The 26,099-nt window shown below is 37.5% G+C and overlaps 1 protein-coding gene across 1 annotated transcript; it reads left to right on the plus strand.

Annotated features, from left to right (window-relative positions):
• Positions 1–2,543: 2,543 nt before the first annotated feature.
• On the plus strand, positions 2,544–19,780 carry usp31 (ubiquitin specific peptidase 31). Its single transcript, XM_038287883.1, has 16 exons — positions 2,544–3,649; positions 6,004–6,138; positions 6,430–6,524; positions 6,599–6,691; positions 7,654–7,789; positions 8,046–8,193; positions 8,273–8,453; positions 8,557–8,668; positions 8,824–8,918; positions 10,373–10,450; positions 11,198–11,327; positions 11,916–12,035; positions 14,253–14,478; positions 14,575–14,733; positions 14,957–15,106; positions 16,382–19,780. Exons 1-16 carry the CDS (start codon positions 3,125–3,127, stop codon positions 17,848–17,850), a joined length of 3,852 nt encoding a protein of 1,283 aa, XP_038143811.1. The 5' UTR covers positions 2,544–3,124; the 3' UTR covers positions 17,851–19,780.
• Positions 19,781–26,099: the final 6,319 nt, after the last annotated feature.

Below are 26,099 nucleotides of genomic sequence, written 5' to 3' on the forward strand. Positions count from 1 at the left end.
TCCCTGTGCTGCGTGATAAGACACATGTGATCATGTTCCTTGTTTCCATGGACACATTAGAGAACTTCCCCAGCTGGTTTCAACTACTTGAAGTGTTAAAGGCAAATAGCAAGTGAAAGATTTGATCATAACCAGGGTGAAAGCAAAAGTTACTTTTCAAGTCCAGCACTCAGACAGGACAGGGTCCTTAGGGGTCACGGGAAACGATATTAGCCCATGAGGGATGTTGTTTTGATTTTCTCCTATTACGTCTATTTTTCTATCATCGTATAAAGTCATTCTTTATTTGAAGTTTGCTCCCTTCTCAGCATATGCACTTTATTAATAGAGGTTTCAGAATAAAGTGGTGTATTAATTAATTCAAGTACCCTTGTAACACCCCATAGGCTACATTAAAGTTGACCTTTATACAAAGCAATGCTGATCACATCAGCCCCTGTGAAACCAACATATCATTAGAAATGTATTCTCATGCATCCCTCAAGTTATGCTAATTTGATATCGTTTCTAAATTAATTACCAAGCCCAGCCTTTGACTTTGCCAGCTTAGTATTGTGCAGCGTGTTGGGATTTCAGAATAAACTCTGAAATAAGCTGCAGTTAAAGAAGAACATAAATGAGTACGGATTACGATATTATGTGTAGAAACATGCAGGCTATATCAGGCGAGTTACTGTGTAATTATGAATGTAATTACCAGGTGAAGAAGATAATTAGTTCTCTATAAAACTTTGCACAATTAACAAATTCAGGCAATTAGGGAAATAGGGAAAAAAACTTAACAGTTAAACTTTTAATTCAAACATTTGTGCACATAAAGTAGAATTTCACTGACAGTTCAATTTCCATGGGGATGAAAAAGTCTCTTCTTTTATCCATGATTCTTGCGCCCTCTTCAGGTAGACAGAGGAACTGAAGAAGAATTTACTGTTGTTTTCTTACATCTTACCTGGTTGTATTGGGCTAAGAATGTAAGGAGTAAACAGATGCAATAACAGATTGACACAGAAAAAAATGTAATTTATTTGTATTGTTTATCGATTAGGTAATGAAATAAAGTTTGCACGCCCCAAAATAGGTTGAAATTGATGTTTGTGTTGCTTACAGTTGCATGCATAAATCTTTCTTTGTGAAAATATCAAAGCAAGTTTAAAATGTATATTTTTTAATCACTAGCAAATTGGATAGTTTGAATATTTTTTCCAATTCACTGCCAACTGCATCTAGTGAAAGTTTTAATATTTTCCATCTGGTAAATGTCAAGTTTTTACAATCACAATTTAAGATTTAAACAACACCTCATTCTAGTTTGCAAAGACGTAGTGAAACAGGAAATTTTCTTTGCAGTAAAAAAAAAAAAAAAAAAAAAAACTGCCAAAAAAAGCTGTTAATAAACTGTCATTCCTGATATTAAATGTCAGAGAAAATGTTTCTTTATAGAACTTAAAAAAAGGAAAAAGCTTTACCAGTGGACAAAATTGAAAAACCTATAATGGTTAAGCCTAATGTTTTCTAACCAATGCCAATGTTTAGACTCCTGGATAGATGTCGAAACATCTTCAGAAAAACTGAGCAGAAGTCTGGTTTCCTCAGATTTAAGTCTGTTTTGTCGTTATCTCTTTTTTGTTCGACTAATCTATTGAAAATCGGATAGCGAAAGGTTGCTTAAAGAAATTAAACCATGTAAAACTAAAACTTTTCCTCTTGAGGACTTCTTGATAGAGCATATTGACGGACTTGCAATTAGTATTTAATACCCTGTTCAATTACCTGTGCAATAATCCTGTTAAATTCAGACTTCAGTTTTTATAGTTATCTTACTACCTCACTGTTATTCCTTACCTGATACCACTTTAATATATAAGGCCATCCATATGTGTATAAATCCCCTTAAATGTACGTAAGTCCCATTAAATCTCTGGCCTATTTCTTTCTTTTTCTTTTTTTCCCTCTTCCCAATCCTTTGTATATGTTTATATATGTGGACGCAGTTTATATACCCCAGGCACCTTTTCCTCCTTTTGGCACCTTATTTTGACTATTGAGCTGATGTGACAACTGTGAGATCAATAAAGTCTATCTTATCTTATCCTTTTTTAATGTCTGTATAATTACCGCCGTTGGTCACTCTGTCAGCTAAAGGCATGTTTTAAAGTCTCTATACTGCAGTAGATTTAACGTTTAATGGATTACTAAATTTGTTGAAGATTATTCACGATTAATTGAAATATTTCTTTCAGTCCTAGTTCAGACCCTTTTCTGTGAGATTAAGACAAAACAGAGATATTATTTGATCAGAATGTGAGCGTCTATTTCTCAGTCGATTTGGTCTGTGTGCTGTCTAACAGCAGTCAGAAAATTGACTTATATAGAATGATATGATAGGATTGAAAAAAATCTGTACAGGATACTTTTTCCGTGTAATTCGTAGTATGTTATTATTATGTCATTTTCTTTGAAATGACTGTACGCTCTTTAAAAGTGCAGGCTGACTCCTGTCCAGTAGGTGGTACTGTTAACGGATTAAAGATTGTGACGTGCGCAGCTGCCACGAAGAAGCCAATCAAGCCTTTCCAGTTTGGCCCGAATGTGTCTCCAAATGAGCACAAAATGTGATGTTATTCAGTGTCAGTGCGGTGTCTACCTTTGACCGTTGATACCTGCATGTCATGGCGGAATATCCGCCCCTACCGGACCAAAACATACCGACCAAAACAGACTGTTACCGTTTCAGCTGTTCGTGTTGTTATTGGAGCTAGCATTAGCCTTGGATAAATTAGCTAACGCTGCTGTTATTTTATACTTCAACATCATTGATTCATCCCTGCAAGTCAGAAAGCCGCTAAACAAGGTAACTACGTTGCACTAATGAGCAATAACCAGTTAATATCAAGGTTATAATATTTTGATTGTCTCAGCCGTCTGTATTCGTTTTTCTTAAAATAAATAATAAGAAACTTGTGAGTTTAGGAAGAAACAGCTCAGGCAAAATGTTCTCTGTTTCTACGGTTAAGGTTAGCTAACGGAGTTAGCAGGCTAGCTGTTTGGAGATGTAGCAGCAGACAGTCAGTGAGCTGACCCTGGCTCAGCACAGCCCGTCTGTCCGAGTGAAAAGGTGGAAATCATGTCCTGCAAAGCCGCAACCAAGGACAAGAAGTCGAGCTTCAGCAAGAAGCTGTTCAGGCGAGGCTCGGTGCGCTCCGTGGGCAGCTTTATGAGCAGAGTCCTCAGGACGCTGACAGCCTTGTCACACTTTGGATCTGAGGTACAAATCGAGGATGACAAGGATGATGGGGGATTCTCCGCTTTCAAATCTGGGAATGAAGATGTCCCCATGGATGATGGGGACTTTGGTGGTTTCCTGTCCGGAGAGAGAGTTCCTGGGGTGTCAGGTCTGAAAAACCACGGTAACACCTGCTTTATGAATGCAATACTGCAGTGCCTGAGTAACACTGAACTCTTCGCTGAGTATCTGGTTTTGGAGCACTACAAAGGCGAGGAGTCGGAGGAAGATAAGCCCAAAACAAACGGCTTGCATCTGCAGAAGAAAGGTCCTCTGGGCAAAGGAGAGGTGACTGAGCAGCTGTCAGGACTTGTTCGGGCTTTGTGGACGTTTGAGTACACACCTCAGCATAGCAGGGACTTTAAGGTAAGAACCCAAACCTAATGAATGGGTATTAATGTGACTGTGCATTCACAGAGACACCCCAACATGTCTTTAATCTGTAATATATGCATCATAACTAGACCATGAGGACATTTAATCATACCATGTCCATCCATATGGAGCAATGGTGCTGGGATTATAAAAAGTTCAATACCCACATTGTCATTCCATTGTGAGATCAATGGTGTTCAGTTAGTCTTATTATTATTACGTTAAATCCAGGCTTCTCTACAGTCCCCTCAGGTGTGAGTGTGTGTGTGAATGGTTGTTTGTCCTGTTTGCCTCATTCTTGCCCTCCTATGGACTGGCGACCTGTCCACGGTGTACCCCGCCTCTCGCCCAATGACTGCTGGAGATAGGCACCAGCACCCCTTGCGACCCCACTCGGGATAAGCGTGTTAGAAAATGGATGGATGGATGTTAAATCCATATATTTTTCCTTTCTAATCAGTTATTTTAGTTCCTCCAACTCTTTATAACCTTTACCATCATGGGATCTTGGCACAGACTTCCATAATATAAGTAAATATCCACAGTCCAACTTTATTTTAAAAGGTGGGATCGTTTTTTTTTTTTTTTTTTTTTTATAAAGATGCACCCATCAGGCTTTTTGGGCCAGTTCCTTATTTATTATTTCCTTTGTTTTGTATAATTGGAACAATACTGCTCTATTCTGTTGTTTGATTCAAATGCTTAAAAAGAGCTGCTATAAAGGAAGATACCTTTGATAGATGGTTAGATGACATCATAAAATATTTATTACAGTCTTGTGAATTGAACAGAAATTGCATCGTGATGGATATTTTCTAACATGTCATCATCCAAACAAAACCAGTTTTGTGCAACCTGTTTAACAAGATAACGTAAAGCCTTGCATACTTTAGAAGATGGCTGATGTCACCACAACTTGACCAGTTTAAATAGACCTGCGTCCATCATTCTACTCTTAGACCTCCTCACCTATGAAGAGGCAGACAACCGTAGAGCTGTCAGAAGGTTTGCAGACGGCTGCTTGGATTGTTCATGCTGAAGTCTGTAGTATAGAAGGTGACCATAAGAGGTCTGAGTGCACTTCCCCATGGGACCCCAGTACCAGCGTTTCAAAACACAGAGCCTTTTGTCCTTCTGTATTCTTGTTGGTCCAGTATCCACTGGGTCAGGTGTCGGTCCTGTCCTGATAGCTCCAGCTTGTCCCTCAGAAGTCCCAGGTCGTGCACTGATACCACCTAGGAGGGTTGATTGTCTCTGGTGCAGCTCGTAAAATATTAAATAAAGGTTTGGAGAGTAGAGGACAGGGAGACATGAGTAACATCTTAGGAGATTAGGGGAAAAAAGGTCCCGAGATTGCTTTGTTTAGAGTCTGCTGAAAATGGAATGGATTGGAGGAGGTGGTTACCTATGCTGTCATTGTTTTCACATCAATCCATGCTCACAGCAGATAATAGAGCTTCCTGTCCTTACTAAAGAGCTGCTGTATCAAGCTTCAGGGTTTTTGGTGTCCTAAAACTGTTAGCTGTGTCTCTGCTTCAACACACCTGACACCAATATGAGCTCATTATCCCATCTCTACTTTTGATTGATGTGTGTAGAGCAAGGGACACATTGAAAAGTTGCTGGACACCAACTAAAGATTTGAGTTTGAGACCACCAGGCCTATTAGCGCTTACCCTGTTCAGTGTTTCCCATCTATCATTCACAAACAAAGCCAAATCTCCCCCTTCCTCCTCGGCTCTTCGTCATAGTAAATAATAACAGTATGTTTGTGTATCTGAAGTTAGCCTAGTTAGCCACGTCTCAGGATAATTAGCCTGCTCCCTCTGTAGCTTCTCTGAAGCCAGCAAAGCCGTTTCATCTGCTTTGTTGGGAATGGGTCTTGCATTTCTCATCACGATAGACAGGATGACAGGTGTGTATCTCTCTGGTATTAAAACATCTAAAAATAAAAGCTCATCTTTAAAATTAGTTTTAGAAACTATGAAAAAATAAAAAAAATCTCTAGGCCCAGTTGGAGCTGCCTTAAACACGCTAACTCCTCAGGTAGAACCAGAAATATGTTTGCATTATATAATGTGACATTTCCACCACTATATAAGGATACAATAGAAAAACATCAAAATGTGTTACAAGTTAAAATGCAAAAATGACATATCTGATCTGTCTGTATATTTTGGTTGAGCTGGTTATATCATGATATAAATGGATCGTTTGTATCATGAGGTGCCCATACATGAATAAATGCACTAACTTGAATTGATTTATAAGCTTACGTAATTAAGTTAGTCAGATTTCTATTTGCTGAATCATTACATTTTTTATTTATGTAAATTTTTTTGCAGAATGCTGTGTCGAAAAATGCTACACAATTTAAAGGGAACTCGCAGCACGATGCTCAAGAGTTTTTGCTCTGGCTGCTGGACAGAGTGCATGAGGACCTCAACACCAACAACCCAAACAGCAGGCCTCCCATTAAGGTGAATTTAAAAGCTACTAGAAGGATAATTGGCAGCAACAGGCCAAAAAAAACTTTTTACTCCAGAATTCTTAGCTTTTTTCAACATTATCTTTAATCATTTGATATTTAGTCTATTTTGCAAACCAACTTTTGCAGTAGTTTGACTAAATTATACTTGTCTGATCTTGTTCTTCTCATTGATTTAAGAACTGAACAGATTTGAAAGCAGCATAGATTGCAAAACAGCTTATGAACCTGATGGTAACTGTAATTATATTCAGTTGGTTTAATAATTCTCTTATCCAACCAGCCTCCTATTGAAGAAGATGACCCGAGCATAGAGGGACCCTCTCCTCCCCTCTCTGCTGGCTCGTTTGTGCAAGAGCTGTTTCAGGCACAGTACAGGTTGGCTTAATTCCTTAAAAGTCTGACAACACTATTTCTTGATCACCTGAAGAGATTCCTGTCTTTCCCTACAGGTCTTCTCTTACTTGCCCGCATTGTCAAAAACAGAGCAACACCTTTGATCCCTTCCTCTGTATCTCCTTACCAATCCCCCTGCCACACACACGGTGAGTTCCCCTTTAAAGATCTGTTATGGAACAGCAGGGAGGATCTAGTTTTTAGTGCTCGCTTGCAGGTCCCTGCATGTAAGCCCTAAAAATGGGTGTTTTCTAATCTCTCCATACGCATATATGTGTTTTGAGAAGCTTACCAGGGTGTGAAATGAAGATGAAGCGTGAGTGTGTGTGGTTAGAAAGCAAAGACAGGGAACCTGTTCAGGCTTGGAGTGCTTTGGGGCACACGCATCAAACAGGTCTGCTTCAGTTTTTACACAGATAAAAGCCACAAAAAGAGATGAGAAACAAATGACAATACCTGGAGCATGTTGTAATCTGCATGTTAACAGAAACATGTTTCCTTTTTATATATTTATATTTAAAAACATCTGAACTGAGAGCAAAGTGGAAACAAACCACACTTCTTGTGTGCACAAAACTGCCTCTTAAAGCTCATTCCAAATCTAATGTTATAAAGCAGCCACATGCATCTTTTCTCTTTAAGCTCAAAACTTTGCTATTCAAGTATAGAGGATTTTTCTGTTTTCCTGACATGTGCTAATTGGCAGTTTTCTGCCTTATTAGGAATTAAGACATGATTTAGCAAAGAAAAATGATTGGATAAGAGCAAATATCACAAAGAGAAATCCCAGACGGTTTATTTAAAATATAAATTGAGTGAAAAATAGAAAATATTCAAGGACTTGGCCATGCTACAGCTGCGATTCTTTAAAATGGCTGTTTGGCACATCTTCTCTTTTAGCTTATCATTAACTTAAACTGACATTATTCAGTTGTAATACTCAGGAAAGAATTTGTTGTCTGTAATTTTCAAGATTCCTTAGGGTATACCTGTTAAAATTATGTAGATTTGTCTAAATTGCTCTGATTATTTTGCCATTTAAGGATTTTCCTCTTTTTTTAAATTATTATTGTTATTTGTTCATCGCTTCTTTTTTTGTCCTTTTTGTTAGGCCCTTGTATGTGACAATGGTCTACCAGGGGAAGTACTCTCACTGCATGAGGATTGGAGTTGCTGTTCCTCTCAAAAGTACTGTCTATCGCCTCAGAGATGCTGTGTCACGTGAAACCAAGATCCCAATGGACCAGGTGCTATTCCTGTCTCTTTCAGGCCACTGACATAGAGAAGCTGTATTGCAGGAATAAGGTTTCAGCCTATTCAGTGTCTGAAACCCGCTCTGCCTCCTGTCATGCAGCAATGTGTAAATCAGACCTGTTTTTCCTGAAGCACCACTGCAGATTATTGTTAACAATGCCGAAAAATGAGCTTAAATTGAATGTGGATTACAGCAGAAGCATTTTGTCAGCTATATCAGTTGGTAAATTTGATTTTCCTTTCCTTTAGTTTATTCTGACCGAGATGTATTACGATGGCTTTCATCGCTCATTTTGTGATGATGACGATGATCTTGACATCATCCAGGAGAGCGATTCCATATTTGCCTTCGAGACACCAGAGACCTTCAAGTTGGAAAACCTGCGCACAAAAAGAGGTATGCTTTTAAAAACTTTTCTATAGTTGTTTACACTCAGTGATACAGAAACATCAGAACATGCCTTTTTGTGTCACAGGAAGCCTGCTGGCAAACCTAAATCATAACAATTTGAAGTATGGGACAGAAATCAGCAGAACTCCATCCTTCATGCAGGGGGCGATGACTCCTCTAAGTGGATCGCCTAATAAAAACGTAGGACCAGAGAGAATTATTCTCCTGGTGTGTAACAGAGCCTGCACTGGCCACCAAGCAAAAAGGTACTGCTATGAAATTTATTATTTTATGCCTTTCTGTTTTAATCAAACATCTCATAAACCAATTTTATTTGATAATCACGGCAATGTATAATGTTTTCATCAGGTTCGGCTTGCCTTTTGTACTCTACATGGAGCGCACTGTGACTTGGGATGCTCTACAAAAAGAGATTCTGGAGAAAATGCGGCATCTTTTAAGGCCTGGCGTCTACATTCAGGTAGGAAGACTTTAAATTCCTGCCTAGATTTTGCATGTTTTGTTTGAACATTTTACTAGTGGTGGACTCTTTTATTACAGAAGTGAGTCTAACAAAAACTAAACTAATGAAAAGTGATTCTTTATTATTTAACAACAAGGTGACTGTTTGTGCAGGTTGGACCTTTCAGTCTCCGGGTGGTTGGCGTTGTTGGCATCACCTACCTCCTTCCTCAAGATGAGAGACCACTGTGTCACCCAACTGTTGAAAGGTGAGTTCTGATGTTTCATATACTTAGCAAGAACGGACAGCGACCTCAAGTTTGTTTTCACATACAAACATATTGTTTATCAGGGGTTACCAATTAAAAATCAGCAAAGTCCAAATAAGGAAAATCAACAACCGAGAAAGGTCTGGAGACATTTTTAATTATAATCTATTACTTAAGAGAGAATTTAACACTGAAATAAAAGGAGGTGTTTATGCATCCATTTTATAAATTGACTTTTTAAATAAATAATAAAAGAAAATTTTTACATTTTAAAATCTAGTGTTTTCTTTTTTAAGTAGAGAACAACAATCTTTCAGTTTGGTATATAAACAATTTCCTGAGTCACCGTTTGTTATTTTTTTTCTTTATTTTTTTATGGCTTAATGAGAGCAGTGGGCTTTAGGCTGCCCTTCAAGGCTTTAAACCTGGGTTTGATTGGTGACAAAGCCATTCTTAAGCACATATCAAGGTGCTCATTTTGAGCCTGGATGGATATATATTTTTGATAATGTTCATGGTGGAGAATCCTGCTTCACAGCAGTAGGTTGGGCCAAACATAGTTCAACGCAGTTCTTCCAGCAGTCCACTTTTTCTCATCGTTCTCTATTCTCCTTCTTTCCCATCGCCGAAATAAAGCTTCCAAAAAAAAATACATAAAAACTGAAGGTATATATAAAAAAAATTAAACTACAATAATATTTTTTCACAACTGTAATTTCAGGAATTTTTGAATTAGATGAGATGTTAGGGTTTGACTATTTTAACCATATGTTTCACATTCTGTGGCTTAAATCTGATAAAAAGATGTGATTTTTATGAAGATTGTAAAAAAACTAAAACACTTGGGGATGGAATTATCATTAAAACATAAAAAGAAATTAATTTGTAAATAATATCCTTTTTATATCTTTACCTTCTGTTCATGTGCTACTCAATTTACCTTTTGATTCAGGTATGTTTTTACATGAACGTTGAGTTAAGTTTCATCTGCTAATCCACTGCATTAATGAAAGCAGAAATACATCAAATAAAAGTGTAACCAATATAGTTTCTTGCTGGCCTTGCTGGATAAAGTAATCCATAATGTGTTGCTGTTTTTATGCCTATTGATCTTTTAATAACAAACAATAGGACCAAATTAATGGACTGTATTGGTTATGCTTATAAAAATCAGGTACTAGTTATGTTGTCTCATTACTGTCTGTTTTTACAATTAATTTTGGATCAGAGTTGAGATTTAACCAATTTTACAAACTTTTTCCCCATACTTTATTAAAATATTGAACTACAGTTAGAATTAAATTGAAAAGCTATTATTTAGGTAGCACATAATGGTGTTTACACAGTTAAGGGTAGGAAGCAGAAAGTGATGTGAACGGTAATTTGTTGGTTTAAAATGGATGTATGAATTTGTGAAGGATCTTTTAAGTAATTCTCTGTTCTTTTTATCGCAGAGCATACAAGTCATGTGGACAAGGTGGACCCCCTCATGTGAAGATTGTGGTTGAGTGGGACAAAGAAACCAAGGACTAGTGAGTTAAACCTACACTATGGAAATGAGAAAGTGGTTGCTGTCTACTAAAATACAATGAAAAAGTTTAGAAATGAAAATATGTCATTATTTAAACACACTTTCTACAAGAACCTTCAGTCAAAGCTTGTTTGTAAAGTTTGATTATTTATCCTTTTTTTGTGTCTTTTTCATCTCTAAGGTGCTAAATAATTTGCCATTGTTGCAATTTTTTTCTAACATTTTTTCACCTCATGGTGAAGAGTTTATCAAGATATTTTCAACAATTAAGTAAAGGTGTGGAGACCTAATCTGACAACTTCGATCAACATTTCAATCAATATTTTCCCCTTAAGCAACCTCAAAGTAATTGTGTAATATATTCAGGACAGTGTCCGTTTTAAACTCCTAAATATTTCTATTTTAATATTTATTGCTTTTTATAAGTGTCTGATTTAGGGACAAAAAAACAGATTTTTCTCTAAACAGATGTTCTTTTTAAAATGTTCTCGTTTTCCTGGAACAGATTTCTTTGCTTGACATTGTTGTTGTTAAATTAGGTTCTGAAAGTATTCTCTGACCTGTTTTTTTGCGAACTTTGAAGAACTGATTATAATTGACACAATTACTACCACAGTTTTGGTGTTAACATGTACTGCACTTCTGTATAAAAACCCATTGACCAAAACAATAAGGTACTCAGAGAGCACCAAGGACTCATTTCTATCTGTCCTCTCATGCTGCATGAACTGTCCTTGGTTTTCCACAGTCTGTTTGGTCATACAGAGGAAGAATATATTCCAGATGCTGAGAGTGTCTACATGCACAGACAGCAGCATCATCAGCCCCAGGCCTGCACCCTCGCTCAGTGCTTTCAGCTCTACACTAAGGAGGAGCAGGTACAAACTAGGATTCTCTTGTTACTGTTGCTTACTTTTACTCGTTTGCATGGATCTTCACGCTAGCTGCTTCCTTTCTGCGTTGCAGCAAGCCCACTCTAATTGTATTACTAGGATCTAATAGGCTGAAGTTAGAAAATCAGTCTTATTCCTGTTAAATATAATGTAAGCAAACTTTAAAATTGTGTTTTGATCAAATTGCTATTATATTGTAAATGCAATTATCTGTCCAGCCCTAGTATAAACCAGCTGTCAGAGAGAATTTTCCTGCAGTAGTTAGTCATTAATAGTATACATCCTACATCTGCCCTGGCAAAACCAGTTAATGAAAAAAAGATTGAGGGGAAAAACAGCTTTTCTTGGGTAAAGTTGAACATTTTCTGTATGCAGCTACTAATGCTATGTATCAAACAAAAAATTGCTTTTTCCTTCATTGTGGATTAACTTGCCTTGAAGTGCTTTTTCTGCAAAAGCAGTAGAGAAAATGGTCGTAGTATGTGTGCCTGTTTGTGTGTTCAGCTTTTCAGCTTGCCTTAAAAGCAGTGGTTGAAACATTTCTTTGGCTCTGTGTGTTTGTGTGTATTTTAGCTGGCTCCAGACGACGCCTGGCGCTGTCCCCACTGCAAGCAGCTGCAGCAGGGTCGGATTAAGCTCAGCTTGTGGACGCTACCAGATGTGCTCATACTGCACCTCAAGAGGTTTAGACAGGTATTTCCTCCGAGCAGGTCACTGAGTTAAGGCAGCATGATCTAGGGATCAAATAAGTACATCTTAATATGTTAGAAAATGATTAATTTATTCCAACAATTTAAGAAAAAAAAACTAATATTGATAAACCATGAATATGAAGTCATACAAATACAGTCTCTTCAGATTGAAGTTTTTTCTATACATTAATACTATGCATGGTTGACACAAACAAAGAGAACACTCCTCATTTGATAGTTGTTTATCAGCATTGCTGAAGAACCTGGATGTTACTGCATGTATGCATTATTTCTGCAAAAGGAAGAACAACAAGAACGAGGAGGAACAACCAAGTATTTAAAACATTAAATAGGAAATAGATCTCAGCTGCTACACTTACGGTTAATAGTAAAATGTTGAGTTAAGCTGACAGTACTGCTCCAAATTCAGCTATTTTAGGATGAGCGGGCATGCAAAGGTGTCTTCTATCAGAGATGATAATGTTAACATTGATTTTTTTATTTATTTTTTGTATTAAATTGTGATTAACTGATGTAAAACCAAGAAAAAGTTTGAAAAATATCTCCAAAGTGAGCAGTGCTAAGAGACACAGCAAAATGTTGGGATGAGCGGAAGATGAGCTGTGGTGAGGATGAGGGAAACAGTGAGTTTAATATGAGTAAATGTCAAGTGTTTCGGTAACTGCAGCCCACACTTGAAAGGGGTGGACCCATAACTTTAAGAGTATAGCTGGATTTACTCAGACAGAGCAGTTGAGACTTTTTCCATTCTTTTTATTTCCCCCATTTTGTGGTCAGTCTTAACAACAGTCAGGTAAAAACCTTAGGACAGAAAGACAGTTAGGATGGTTAGTGAACACATAATATTCAGGACATACAAACTATAAATGGAATCAAAATACTTGAACCAATCTAATCTCATGTCATGACAGCATTTTACAAAATGTCCCACAATATTGCACCTTGCCCAGACAATTAACCATAAATAACATACAAGACAACACCATAAAGCACAACATGGATACAGATTTTCCAAATTTACAACACTGCAGCCATTTTCAAATCAAACGAGGAGGACTTCACTCAAATTAAACATACTAAATTAAACAGCAGTAGCATTAAGATCCAATAAAAAGTCATGTTTTTTACCGGCTGCCTCTTCAGTGTTATGACATGGGTTCTAAATTCTCTGCAGCTAGTTTTAGCAGGAGTCTCTTACACAACTTGCAAGAAATTAGCTGCCGCCTTTCTAGGTGTCATTTACCCCTCCGCCAGTGTCAGGCAAAGCCCTTCAGGTGTGCACACTAATAGCCCCGCCCTGAGCTGCCACCAATTAGCAGGTCAGTGATCAGAGAAGCTAAATTAAAATTCTGTGCCAACTAAATGACAATAAACCACTTACCTGAAACATGGCAAGCCATTATCTGCTTTTCTGTTCTCCATTTTTCATTTGCATGAAATAATAGCTGCATGAATCATGACAGCAGACAAGATAGAGGAGAGCAGGAGGTGGGGTTATGAATCTACTTGCTCTGGAGAGCAGAGTTTGGTGCTTTTACGATATATTGTATGTCTTGTATATGTTGTTGTCAAAGTCTCCAGTAACAGCAAAAACTCACTAGATTTGGCGCTGAGCACTTTTTGTAATAAAAGTGCTAGGGGAGTCTAAAAAGTCACTAAATATAGCGACAGAAGCGGTAAGTTGACAACACTACTCTTCCCGCAGTTTGTTTTCAAATGATTTGCTGCTGTTTGTTTGGACTTTTCTGCACATGCGCAGCAAATGGACTGATCCAATGGAAAGGACTCCAAAGGGGGGTCCCACCGAGACACACATAAGCATTCTGATGGCATTTTAACAAAATCATTTTTTATCAAAAACATGATTAACGTGCTCAAATAAGTAAAAGCTGTAATTAAAAGGAGTTTTACAGGGCTCCCACGAACTTGGGGCCCTAGGCAACTGCCTAGTTTTGCCTAAAGGTAAATCCGCCCCTGATTCTACACATAGTTGGGGTTGTTATTCAGTCTGATTCAGGAGAAGAAGGCTGTTTTGTGAGGGGGAAGGCTTTGATGTTTTTTTTTCTTTGTTTCAGAGTAAAAGTTGATTTGAGCGCATCAGGCTTGCAATTTAGTGTTTGCAGTTTCATTCTCTTCTGTCCATAATGAATGTTATCATAACTCTAATCTGCTTGATGTTGGTTGCATCGTTTTTCAGGAAGGAGACCGGAGGGTGAAGATGCAGAACATGGTGAGATTCCCACTGATGGGGATGGACATGGCTCCACATGTGGTGAAGAGAAGCCAGAGCAGCTGGAGTTTACCTTCTCATTGGTCGCCATGGAGACGGTCCTATGGGCTTGGAAGAAACCCTGATGACTACCTTTATGACCTGTATGCTGTGTGCAACCATCATGGCAATATGCACGGAGGCCACTACACTGGTAATGCACATTTTAATGCTTCACGCATTCTAGATTCGATGAAATGCTTGTTCAATTTTTAAATTGAACAATTTTATTCTTGGTTTGTTTTCGCAGCTTATTGCAAGAACTCTGTCGATGGTCAGTGGTACTGCTTTGATGACAGTGAGGTGACCCCAATTGCTGATGATGCTGTGTGTCAGCAGACAGCTTATATACTGTTTTATCAGAGGAGAACTGCGATTCCTTCCTGGTCTGCCAACAGCTCTGTTGCTGGTCAGTTTCTTTTCTATACTGTCTGGTTGCAAACAAGCTATAAAGAACTTACAGTTTCTGATTATTTGTTTTGCCAACTCCACATTCCTGTCCGAGTATAGTTTTACTGCTAACTTAGGTTGCATTGTTTCGGTATGCATTTTATTTAAATTTTTTTTGTCAATGATTTTGCATTTGTGTCATTGTGTATTTACAAGCGCTTCCCCGCTTTTGTTTTGCACAGGCTCTACCAGCTCGTCGTTGTGTGACCACTGGATCAACAGGTTACCTGGAAGCAGACCAGCCAGTTTGGCCTCTGGAGCTTCATCCAGACGGACATCCCTGGCTTCACTTGCTGAGTCAGAGTTTCTTCCAGAACGTAATGAGGATGATGGTGAGGATAAACTTTCATTCACATTGAAGATCTTAATTTGTCATAGAACACAATAGTCCAAGTTCAAACCAAGGGTTTCCATTAAGACAATTATACTAAATTTCTTGGACACAAATATCAGAATCAGAAATACTTAAATAATCCCAGAGGAAAATTACTTTTGTTACACGCTCCAGTTACAGTTTTATATATATATATATATATATATATATATATATATATATATATATATATATATATATACACATCAAACTACACAAGATAATAAAAGATAAAAATAAAAAAGATAAAATATATACACCTATAGCTCTTCATATATATATTTATATATATATGTATATATAAGACTATACTAAATGAAGTCAAGGGTAATATAGGCTGGCTTTTTTCTAAGGTAATAAAAAGTGTTTGCATAAATACCAAAAGCTAATTTGAAAGGATTCAAAGTCAACAAGGTGAATGTTGTGGCAAATCAAAGCCTCTGAGCTTTTATAAGATGTCAGTCTGCCTGACAGAACCTGAGGTTTTCTGCAAATAAATCTTTAGGTCGGTTGTAGATCAAAAATGCAGAATATACCAGATCATAATTGTCATTGCAGTATCCATGGATGCAATAATAAAACATCAAAGGGCTGTTTAGTAAAAATCTGGTCTGCTATGTTATTTCAAAGAACATCAACTCAGACTTGTGACAGGAATAAATCTGGTCTATTGGTTGGACTTTAACTGCTGGAGAAGAAATAAACGATACAGGACATGCAGGGATTGTCACAATCAGTTTGAATACATAAATAATAAATGGTTTCGTAATATTTTGCTGCTCCGGGCAGATTGTTTCGGTCTGAATAGGATGATTTTTCATAGGCCGTATTTATGTGAATGTAGCCAAAGATGCAGCTTTTAAAGAAAATGACATAGAGCAGGTGAATTTTTTTCCGATTAATTCACGCTTTTTCCGTAAAACCTTTATAATTGTGTTTTGCAAATTGTCCCAAAAAACATAAATTAGTTCAGAAAAAAATAATTTAGCTTACTGTGTAATCTTTACCTCATTCATTTTGCTACAATTTGAATGTATTGCGTTAAAGTCTTGCATATCTAGAGGATGGATATACTTTGTACATTTAAATTAGAGGTAATTATCAAGTAAAGTGGTTATTATTAATATTAATCCACCTTTTGGTCTGGTGTTTAGACAGATACTTATAAGTATTCATATATGTTGTGTTTTTTTCCTTTATCCATAGAAGAATTTTAACGTTTTACTGTTTTTAGGAGGATTTTCTGTTCGTCCGTTCGTGAGAAGCATCCAGCGGCAGAGCTTGTCCTCGAGGTCATCTATTGCCAGCCCTTTGGCTTTCAGTGACAGCGGAATTAAGCCCTCTTGGTCTCTTTCTGCTAAGCTGCAAATGAGATCCAACTCACCCTCACGCTTCTCTCTAGACTCCCGTTGCTCCCCTCCTCTGGAGCGGATAGGAGAGGCAGTAGATGACAAGGTTTCCACGTCTTGTTTTGGCAGCCACAGTAGACATGAACGGTACTTTGGCAGCAGGACTCCTTTATCTATGATGGAAAGTGAGGACAACAACAAAAGGTTCCTAGACATGATGTACTGCAGGGCTCCTACCCCAGTGGAGAAGAAGAGCAACAAAAGCGACACAACTGAAAACAACAATGAGATCACAGCTGTAGACCAAAACATTCAACCAACTCAAGCAACCCCCTCCAAAGAGCAGAAACGTAAAAGTAGCATCGGAGGGTTTACCTTGAAGTCTGAAAGCACAGGCTCCATTAAGGGTTCCAACAAAGCAGAGCAAGAGAAGACCTCCAAAAAACGTCTGTGCTCAATCAATAAGAACCCAATATCTGACATGTCTTCCAGTACGTCTACAAAAGGCAAGAAGCCGAGTAGCGCTAAAGAGAAGACTGAAAATATGAAGAAAAGCACCTCGACACCCTGTGGAACCCCCTCTAAAACCAAGAATCTGAATCAGACTCCTGAGGCAACCCCTCAACATAAACCTTACCTCCGCTCCACACCTCAGTCTTCAGCTTCACCCTCTCCGACTGCAAAGAAGAACTCCAGCGTAACTGAGAAAGGCTCCACAAGCAGCCGGAAACGACTGATTGAAAGGAGTTTTAGCAGAGACTCTATGAACACCAGCCCACTTGTCGACAGCCATCGAGTCAGCTGCGTGTCCCGATCTTCACTCTCCAAGAACGGGGATAGCAATCGGCTTGAGAGGAGGTCCGTGAGGAGTTCTAGCAGCAGTTCCTCTGTCACCAGCCTGCGCTCTCCCAGTGTATCTACCAGAGACCTGCAACGTAGCAGCAAAGGCGAGGAGAAAGGGTTGTCCTTTTTCAAAAGTGCGCTCCGACAGAGAGAAAGTCGCAGGTCTGCCGATTTAGGAAAAAGTGCCATCCTTTCCAAAAAGGCTTCAGAGAGGACATGCAAGCAGAACGGACCAACTAAGGACGGTGATGATCAAAAGACTGGAGATGCAGGGTCTTTGAAAACCTCGAAAGAAACTGTTGGAGGTGAGTCAAACTCAGAAAAGCAGGAGTCTTCCAAGCCCCCCAGCTCCCTAAGTCGCACTCTACTAGGAAAGTCCAAGTCTTCCACTTCTGTTGTAAGTAGCAAGTCTCGTACAGACGGGAAGAAGCCTCTAGAGAAGACGGCATCTTCCCGAAAGCTGTCATCAAGCATGCAATCTCCTGCACGAACAACACAGAGGCCTCAGTGATGCTTGGTGATGGTAGTTATGATCAAAGATAAAATGCAGCTATTTTCTTTGTGCCTAGGTTTTCGTTAGCACCAGATGTATTTAAGACACCTTATTTGATGTTATGGTTTTGTAAATGTCATTAAATTAGTATTTCTATTTTATTCACCATTGAAAAACATTTCATCATCCCCACATCTGGCATTATAGCAATCGCAAGATATGCTAACAGTATTGGTTTAAAAAGTAGCATTACTGTTTGGTATTTTTTCAGCCTTTTTTTTAAGTGTTCTGTTGATATTATACAAGAAAACAAAACCATAACATCAGAATTAGCCTCTAGTACCAATGATTTTACCGATTTAAAAAAAACATGTTTTTAAAAAAATGTAATTCCAAAATAATTCTAGCAAAAGTTCTAATTGTGCGAATTGTTTTGAGTGGAAACTTTCTCACTTTTTTTTTTTCTTTTTATGTACACATTTTTATAATAAAAAAAACAAAGTCCTAAGTTTTTAAACTGAAAACAATGGGAGAAAATGTAAAAAAAAAAAAATATATTCCTAAATATCAAACACTAATGTTCTTGGAAGCTTAGAATTGATGAGTTGGTAGAAACAAATTGGAATCAATAAGAAATGCAAATAATAAATGGTTCTTTTACTAAAAAAGAATTAGGAAAATGTCGAATTTGCTTTACAGAGGTTTTACAAAATATAGCTTTTTTTCTAAAAGTAGTTTTTTGATATTGTTTTTTTAAATTAAGACATTTACTTTAAAAGAAGATGTGTTAGAATGGAACCATTAAAAATATCTACACATATAGAGACATAAAATAAACTGTACCTGCCCAGCCCCCACCCCTCTGTGAGCAAGATAAAAATGATCTTTAAGCGCCTTTTAATGCTGCACATGGAATAATAAAACTGCCTTTTGGCAAACTAGTCTTGTACTGTAAGCGTCACCTGTAGGAATGTTGTTCAATAGCACTTTGTATAGATAAAAACCTATGACAATTATTATGAAATAGATATTTTAGGGTGTTTTGTAAAGTAGAGCAAGCAGCTTTAGACTTGAAATGGTAAATGGATGCATTCATCTCAATGTTTCAGGGCGTCCTCCCTTCCTTTAATACACCTGGTGCTGTAACAGACCACTACTTCACTGGCACTAATGTTTTTTTTTTCTTTCTTTTGTTAAAAAAAGGTAAATCTTAAATAATAACTGTAACTACGGATTTTCAATGAGCTACAAAGCTGTTTGTGTTTATATCATAACCTTTGGTACCTCGTTGGAGATAATATCTGACGACATTTTGTCTTCTGAAGCCTGAAGCAGTGGATCAGTAATGAGCCATTTAATTAGCTGAAAAACTCAACGGATACTGTGGTTGTTGTTCACATGTGGACATGAATGCTGAACTTTCTCATCTGATTTACCATATAGGACGTGACAGTTTTACAATTAAAGTATTGTGATGTGCAGAGCTTTCTCTCTGCAGCAGCTCTCCCAAACCTCGCTTGTTTTAAGCTGTTAGGTTTATTATTGTAAAACTGTCCGATCCCCTGGCAATACTTGTGCATCTGATAAGAGCACATGCATCTTTATTTATTTTAAAGATTTAAATGTCTCCACAATATCAGAAATGAAATAACCTTTTTTTTCTCGTTCAGATTTGCAGTAATTCTCTTGTATTTGTCAAGTTTACGATGCTTCTTGGATTGTTTGAGAAAAACTCCGCCTGATTGAAGCGCACTGCCTTATTTACATGGTCCGTATGGGATATGTCTTTTATTGTGACATATGCCTGTGAATGTTTCTTTAACGGCTTTCATAGTTGCCCCTTAAAGTTTGAAACGACATGTTAATTAATAATCTTAGGTCCTGTTTGCTTAGCCTCTATAACAAAATCTATGCTAATGAATGAAATCAATGACTTAAAGAAAATGTTGACCCAAATAAAAGGACAATGAAGCTTTTACTAACAGTGTTTTATGCCAATTAAATGAAAGCAGTGGCAGTGACTCAGGTAAAGGCTTGGATCTAACTATATAAACCTCTCTATATCTGTGATCAACAAAAGGCAAAACAAACATACATTTTTAATGAATTTCTAAGTCTGTCCAATACAAAAAAGTACATAAAGGCTTTAGGACGAGGCGTCATTGACAATTATTGAGTTGTTTTGTCACAGACCATGGAAATAATTGCAGTATGTCTGAATTCTGTGGCATTGCTGTAGCTGCTTTATCAATATTATTCATCAGGAACATGTGCGTGGCACTTTTGAATCACAGGAAAACATTTATTTTTGTAGATTTTACCGGGCTGTTTGCGTTGTGTTCGTCTGTTACTGTTGTTCGTATCCGTCTCAAAGGTCAGTCATTACATTCATGTTAACGTCTGTCTACAGGTTCATGGTTAATAGGATGCAACGCCCCTCGACTTACATACCTTTTTTAAAATTTTCTATAATGGATGGATGTGAGTGCTGGACAATCTGGTAAATTATATAAAATGTTGATACTTTAAGAATATGTAAATATAAATAATCGCTGTTGCGCACACTATCTTACTAAAAAGATTTTTTTTCTTATTTCCTTCAAAGCCCTAAGATTTGTTGCATGTTCCATTTCTCATCTTGTTTTATTATTTATAAGTAGCTGATATTTAGTCTCAAAACATGCAAAATAGTTGAACATCTGACTGTTTGGGACACAGTTTGGTATTTAAATGGCAGGCAGCTAATTCTTTGTATTCAGAGAGCTTTTCAGTTAAGATACAACTCAATGCAATAGACCATAGATATTACATACACTATATTGCCAAAAGTATTTGCTCACCTGCCTTGACTCACATATGAGCTTAAGTGACATCCCGTTCCTAATCCATAGGGTTCAATATGACGTCGGTCCACCCTTTGCAGCTAGAACAGCTTCAACTCTTCTGGGAAGGCTGTCCACAAGGTTTAGGAGTGTGTTTATGGGAATTTTTGACCATTCTTCCAGAAGCGCATTTGTGAGGTCGCACACTGATGTTGGACGAGAAGGCCTGGCTCTCAGTCTCCGCTCTAATTCATCCCAAAGGTGTTCTATCGGGTTGAGGTCAGGACTCTGTGCAGGCCAGTCAAGTTCATCCACACCAGACTCTGTCATCCATGTCTTTATGGACCTTGCTTTGTGCACTGGTGCACAGTCATGTTGGAAGAGGAAGGGGCCAGCTCCAAACTGTTCCCACAAAGTTGGGAGCATGGAATTGTCCAAAATGTCTTGGGATGCTGAAGCATTCAGAGTTCCTTTCACTGGAACTAAGGGGCCAAGCCCAGCTCCTGAAAAACAACCCCACACCATAATCCCCCCTCCACCAAACTTTACACTTGGCACAATGCAGTCAGACAAGTACCGTTCTCCTGGCAACCGCCAAACCCAGACCCGTCCATCAGATTGCCAGATGGAGAAGCGCGATTCGTCACTCCAGAGAACGCGTCTCCACTGCTCTAGAGTCCAGTGGCGGCGTGCTTTACACCACCGCATCCGACGCTTTGCATTGCACTTGGTGATGTATGGCTTGGATGCAGCTGCTCGACCATGAAAACCCATTCCATGAAGCTCTCTGCGCACTGTTCTTGAGCTAATCTGAAGGCCACATGAAGTTTGGAGGTCTGTAGTGATTGACTCTGCAGAAAGTTGGCGACCTCTTCGCACTATGCGCGTCAGCATCCGCTGACCCCGCTCCGTCAGTTTACGTGGCCTACCACTTCGTGGCTGAGTTGCTGTCGTTCCCAAACACTTCCATTTTCTTATAATACAGCTGACAGTTGACTGTGGAATATTTAGGAGCGAGGAAATTTCACGACTGGATTTGTTGCACAGGTGGCATCCTATCACAGTTCCACGCTGGAATTCACTGAGCTCCTGAGAGCGACCCATTCTTTCACAAATGTTTGTAAAAACAGTCTGCATGCCTAGGTGCTTGAATTTATACACCTGTGGCCATGGAAGTGATTGGAACACCTGATTCCAATAATTTGGATGGGTGAGCAAATACTTTTGGCAATATAGTGTATGTAATGAATATTGGGATTATATTCATTAGACAAATATTGATATATTTTACTCCCTCTATTTACTTAGGTTTACAACTAAAGGAAGTTTTCATTTCAGTTTCTTACTCAATCAAGATGAGACATTGACCATAATTAGAGATTTTTGATACAGAGACTGTGCCCTACTTGTGGGATGGTGCAGAGTTTCTTATACCGTAAAAATCTCAAACTACCATCTTAATAAAGTTTCTCATAAGAGCGAAAAATGAAGGGCTTTAAAATTTGGGAGATTACTGTGCTGAGTGCGAGTTTCTTCTTGGTAAATCAGCTGACCAACATCAGCAGATGGTCTGGATCCACAAGTTAATACTGGCTGTGGAAACTTCTCACTGCTCCTCAGTTAACTTGGGTTATGTGTCTAAGCACTTTGCTTACGCAATCTGTAACCATGTTTACGACACTTCAGATAAATTCCTCTGGTTCTGAAGCAGCTTAAGACAAACAAAGGAGCATTTAATATTCATTTTCTGGACACCTGTTTGATGACTTGTTTTAACACTGGCTGCAGGCCATTTGCCAATATTCCCACAATTCTTTAATTGGTCTTTGAATCAAAATCCTCTCCAAGCTATGGTTATCCTTGTCTGTGTTCCTTTTACTAGTAAGCCATTCTTCTCCCACTATACTTTCTATTGATGTGCTTGCATTTAACGTTTATGATCAGTCAGCTTCTTAATAGGTGACTTTTTATGTCCAGTACACTTTCAAGTAAGCAACCTTCCCTAAGTCCGTAAAAAAAATCCCCTATTTAATAGTATTTATATTTTCTAGGGAACTGAAATTTGGATTTCCATGAGCTGTAAACCAGAATCATGTAAAGTACCAGAGATGAACACATAAAATCTCATTCAGTGGATAATTTCTATATTAGAGTTTCACTTTTCAGTAACACATTTTGATTCATGCACCTATTTATTTTTTGCCTCCAGAATTTTTCATTAATAGAGTAAAACAAATAGGATCAAGAACACACAATTTCATTGCAGACGATTTACCTCTACCCATGATGCGCCTGGTTATTATAATGGTGTCCCAACAGCTGGATAATGTGAGATGAGTGTATAAATTAAACAAATAGAGGCAGACTCACTTAACTGCTTGTTATAATGCCAGTTAAAAATGCTTGACCTGAATCTCAGTCTTTGTCTACCTGCCTGCAATGCAGTGCAGAACATGTCTGTTTTATTTTTATTTTTCCTTTGCCATTTCTTGTAAACGTTTCATTGTACAGACTTAAAAAATTATTAATGAATGCAGTATTGCATGAAAACACAAATGCATGCTTTGTTTTATTAAACTATGCAAGAGTCAGCTGTGTAACATATAAAGCAATGCATGGCTGGTATATCCCATTGCTTAATTTGCACACCTTCCCGATATTTCTGAAATACAAAAACAAAAGAATACTTAATTTTATATTAAAGTGTGTCATTTAATTTCTTCATAGTTTTTATTCTGTAAGAAGAAGTATTTCTCCTTCATCTGTAAAGATTTTATTCAACTCCTCATAGGTGCTCCCACCAGTCTGGTGGGTTTCTGTCATTGTTTAACATTTACCATTTTACACCAGCAAAGATAACAGTATGGATGTGAAAATTTAAAAGCGGTTACTATGTCAACTCATGATCTATAACTGTGTATTTTGAAAGCCTTTCATTAGTTTACTTCAGTCGAAAGGAAAGTTAGTGAACCCATGTTATCATTTGCTGAGCTGCATCAAAGATGCGGTTGTTCTGATATATATAGATAAATAAGAAGTTAAAGGAATAATGCAATAAATAGAGATAGTAAATGTAGTTTTTTTAAAGCTGTAAATGTTTTATCAGACATCAATCATTTCAGTCACACTGTGATTCTAATTTTATTATTGACTCAAATTTCTAAGATGCAGTTTTTCAAATGACTTCTTTTCATGGTTTGTGAACTCAGCAAACAGGTCAACTCTGTTTAGATAACAAGACATGTAAAATACATGGGAATGCATTTTGCTGCTTATCTAAAGTTGCATTAAACCTCGAAACTCTAGTAGCAGCATCCTGTATTTGAGTTACATCCCTTGGTTCTGCAGATTCTTTGGCACTTTAAACATACACCCTCAAGTAGAGCTCATGTTTAAAAGCCTTGCAGTGCTTTAAGATAGGCTTTTGAGGCATTTTTCAAATGTAAACACTACAGATGTAATATAATAAAACTGTTCGCTAGCCTTAAGCAATGTCACATGTAAAGGATATTATGTATCTCTGAATGATGCTGAATTTAGAAAGCTGCGTAATAAAGGAATGTCTTGAGTCTCATTTTTCTGTTAAGCTAGAAATCATTCGGAATAAACAGAATGTCTTTCCTTTCACATGTTTTACATTTTTTATATAATCCACAAGCTGTTTTGTATAATATGTTGCAAATGTTGACATTTCTTTATTTTTTGAAAGTGTGAAAATACTTGTTTTTTTTATCAGACTAATGCAGGCTGAGTTGTCTGGTCATTGAACTTCATTGCAGCCTTTATTCCACAATCTGCTTGTACATTTTCTTTTATTTAATGGTTTTGTCACTAGGTAGTTCATAGTCTTCTAGATTTAAGTTAATTTATTTTTTTTATTTTGTTTTTTCTATCATTTGCACTTTTATATTTGTTTCGTCCAAATGGACAGATGTATATATACTTTGGTAGTCCATGCAAGTACAAAATTAAACTTATTAAAATACTGAAAGCGTTTTGACTTCTTCTTAAAAGGGTTTAGGAACTACTAGTACACATGTTTCACCAGCAGGTGGAGCTTTCCCCAAACAAACTAGCCCACAGCATTTCATCATTCTTCACTTTGCAGCTAAATTTGATTTGCAGCTATGGTTATGCAGAGACAGTGTTCTGTGTTTGATGCTTTTTTAACATTTAATATTAACCAATGCTCAACACTGTTGCAGTCTGTCGCCATAAAGCATTCTTCTAAATCAACTAAACCAGCTAGAGGCTAATTGTCGATGTTGTATTTTACAATCCAACAAAGACCCCTATACCCCCCCAAGCTTGCGTTTTAAAGCAGAATTGTTTGTGCACCCAAGTGTATAAGCACACAAATCTATGGCTTATTGTCTTCCTGCTCCACAGACTGCGCGTAATCTAAGATACCAGCACTAAGCGGCACACAAAAGGCTCTAAATTTGTTGACTGGGTTGTTATTTCACTTATTGCCTGGTCAGGCATTATAGAAGTGCAGGAGCAGGGATGTGCAGATGAAAGCCTGTATGGGCTTAGCTTTTAGAGAAGAGAAAAATAATTGAACACCTTTAACATTCAGTTTGAGAAAGAAAGTGCACAGTTCGGAAGTTTTGTTGTATTATGTTAGTATAACAGCTCAGCTCATCAGTGAGGGATTTATCTAAAACTACAAACATGGATTCATAAAAAAAAGAAAAAAAAGTTTAATGTATAAATCTAGTACATATTTGAAAAGTTTCAAAAGCTACAGAAAAAATATCTCAAAGTTTTGATGTTGAAGTGTAAGCTTGGGGAATTACAGAATTTAAAAGACCTTTAAGAATTAAAATGGTGTTTTTATATATATATATATATATATACGAATCGCTGTTGTCATGACTCTCAAATAAAATGTAAAAAAAAGAAAACTTGCTAGATAAAGTATTATTACACAAAATGTTTGAGAATCTACATTTAAGCTGTTCCAGGAAGTTTATAGAAGAGATTCCTGCTTGCAAAGGGAAAATATTGTGAAAATTGATACTGCTAATTTATTCCCTATTTTTTACTTTAAATGACTTATGGGTATCACTATGTAACGTTTAAGCACCACATATCGTATAAATACTGAAGATAAGATGGATTAGCGTATTTGTTAACGTGGGACAATTCCTTATGCTTCTATATTTGATCAAAAGTCTTATTCTTATTGAAAGATGACAATTTGTTTAAATTAGATGATACTGTTTACCACATATTAATAGAAGTATTAGCATTATTTATTTCTTTGATTTTTACAGATCAAAGTCCTGATTACCACTACCTTAAAGCGACAGCCCTTTTCTTTTCTCTTCATGTATCTTGGCTCCACTCTCTGTTTAGCTGTCATATGCTAAGACCCCCCAGCCAACATGGCCACGGTCCTCTATCACCACCAGACCCCATTATGCTCTTATTTCCCAGTGC

Source organism: Cyprinodon tularosa, unplaced genomic scaffold, assembly GCF_016077235.1.
Source record: "Cyprinodon tularosa strain WSP-4 unplaced genomic scaffold, ASM1607723v1 ctg246, whole genome shotgun sequence".
Lineage (NCBI taxonomy): Eukaryota > Metazoa > Chordata > Actinopteri > Cyprinodontiformes > Cyprinodontidae > Cyprinodon > Cyprinodon tularosa.